This window comes from Microtus pennsylvanicus, chromosome 10 (assembly GCF_037038515.1).
Source record: "Microtus pennsylvanicus isolate mMicPen1 chromosome 10, mMicPen1.hap1, whole genome shotgun sequence".
In the NCBI taxonomy this organism is placed as follows: Eukaryota; Metazoa; Chordata; class Mammalia; order Rodentia; family Cricetidae; genus Microtus; species Microtus pennsylvanicus.
Window position 1 is genome coordinate 93,397,206 of NC_134588.1, and position 2,195 is coordinate 93,399,400.

The 2,195-nt window shown below is 38.1% G+C and overlaps 1 protein-coding gene across 1 annotated transcript; it reads left to right on the forward strand.

The window, feature by feature from the left end:
- The first annotated feature begins 958 nt into the window (after positions 1 to 958).
- LOC142858384 (olfactory receptor 6K3-like) lies at positions 959 to 1,906 on the forward strand. The gene has a single exon (XM_075987571.1). The coding sequence runs from the start codon at positions 959 to 961 to the stop codon at positions 1,904 to 1,906; it is 948 nt and encodes a 315-aa protein (XP_075843686.1).
- Positions 1,907 to 2,195: the final 289 nt, after the last annotated feature.

Below are 2,195 nucleotides of genomic sequence, written 5' to 3' on the forward strand. Positions count from 1 at the left end.
ACAAGATCACTAGCAAAATTTTTGGCTCATGCTTGCACTCCGACTCTTCCTTGTGGGTGGATGCTTGTTCATTCTTTCAAAAGAGTATATGTATTGTGTCTTAGCTCCCAGATAAGTGGCTGTTTGGGGTGGCTATCCAGAGCTTGCCTTTTTTCCAGGTCCAGCCTTCAGATCTCACACTGTCAAACAATTGAATTTGACTAAGACACAGTTTAGACTTGCATCATGTAAAGTATTGTAGCAAATACTCCTAGAGACACCACTAAACCTGAGTCAGATGCTCACTATTTTCAAACTTTAGGTTTGTAGAATGAATGAGATTTTCTGTCAAAGACAATGTGTTAAAAAAAAAATACTCTCACAAGTAGAAAAGGTAACTTTCTGTTGAAATAGGCTGATGAATCTCCATCTCATGAAGAAGCATAAGACAGAATGGAGCATCAGCCAGATGTATGTACACTTAAGGAGGTATTTTATCAGATCTTGATCAAATAATTTTGCATCAAATATTATTTTCCATATATGGTTGCTTCTAGATAATACACATTTCTGTTCACTTTACTGCAACCAAAGCCATTTTGCTTGTCATAATGAGAGATGGGTTTAGCTAAATTAATAGCATACTGATTGTATCTGAAAATAATCTTTATTTAAAACAATTTCCCTTAGATTATGTAATAAAAGGCAGCTTCTATACTACCACATTGTCAGTTAGCAATGCATACCAATTTACCTTTCTAAATAGTCAACTGTTTCTTTAAAAAAAAAACAGAATACTTGACAACTAAATACACTTAGCAAAAGAAATTACAAGTCTGATAACACTTTAATATATTTTATTTAATTGGTTTAATATTGAGAATATTTACATTGGTAAAATTTTGCATATTTGTGCTTTTAACTGAGTGCTGATTGTACTGATTGTATTCCTTCAGCCAGCTAATAAACTGCTAAAAATATGAATAAGGAGAATCAGACAAAGGTGATAGAATTCTATTTTTCTGATTTCCCTCAGTTTGAGGATGGTGGCCTTTTGTTCTTCATCCTTCTGCTTTGTATTTACATGTTCATTGTTGTTGGAAACTCCATCATCTTCTTGGCTGTGCAACTGGATGTCCGTCTGCACAATCCCATGTACAGTTTCATCAGCATCTTTTCCTTCCTGGAGATTTGTTATACCACAGTGACCATTCCCAGAATGCTCTACAACCTAGTCAGCAAAGATAAAATCATCTCCTTCATTGGTTGTCTGCTGCAGATGTATTTTTTCCATGCCTTTGGAGTCACAGAAGGCTTGGTCCTCACAATAATGGCCATTGACAGATACGTTGCCATCTGTAACCCACTCCGCTATGCAATCATCATAACTCCACAGCTGTGCACACAGCTTTGCACAGGCTCCTTTATCCTCGGCTTCGTCATGCTCCTCCCAGAGATTGTGTGGATATCTACTCTGCCCTTCTGTGGCCCCAATCATATCCACCAGCTCTTCTGTGATTTAGAACCTGTACTTCTCTTGGCATGTACAGACACGTCTATGATTCTGGTTGAAGATGTCATCCACGCTATCTCCATCCTGACCTGTGTCTCTATCATCACCCTTTCCTATTTAAGAATCATCACCGTGATCCTGAGGTTTCCATCTGGTGAGAGCCGGCAGAAGGCATTCTCCACATGCTCAGCCCACATCACCATATTCCTGCTGTTTTTTGGCAGTGTGGCTCTCATGTACTTGCGCTTCTCTGTCACTTTCCAGCCAATACTGGAGAAGATCATCGCACTAATGTTTGCTGTCCTTGCCCCATTTTTCAATCCTATAATCTATAGCCTGAGGAACAAAGACATGAAAGATGCTATTAAGAAAGTGTTCTGTTTTCAAAAGCCGTTCACTGTCTCCGGGACCTAATGTGAGTTTACCCATGTCTGTCCAAAATATCTCATCATTGGCATATGTTTTAAAGCAAACAATCATAAGATTAGTATGTAAATGTAAGGTTTTTTCAGAGTCTTGGTTGTTTGCCTTTCCAGTTTTCTAATACAATGACCATTGCTTGTCCTGGTAAAGAAAGTCATCTGCATCTTCTCACTATTTATATTATCAACAGGGTCTTCTAATTTTGAAATCAATGTTATGGTAGATGTTATTGTAAACTGCAAGATCCTGTCCACATTTCTGCAGGTTCTGAGCTCCTGCA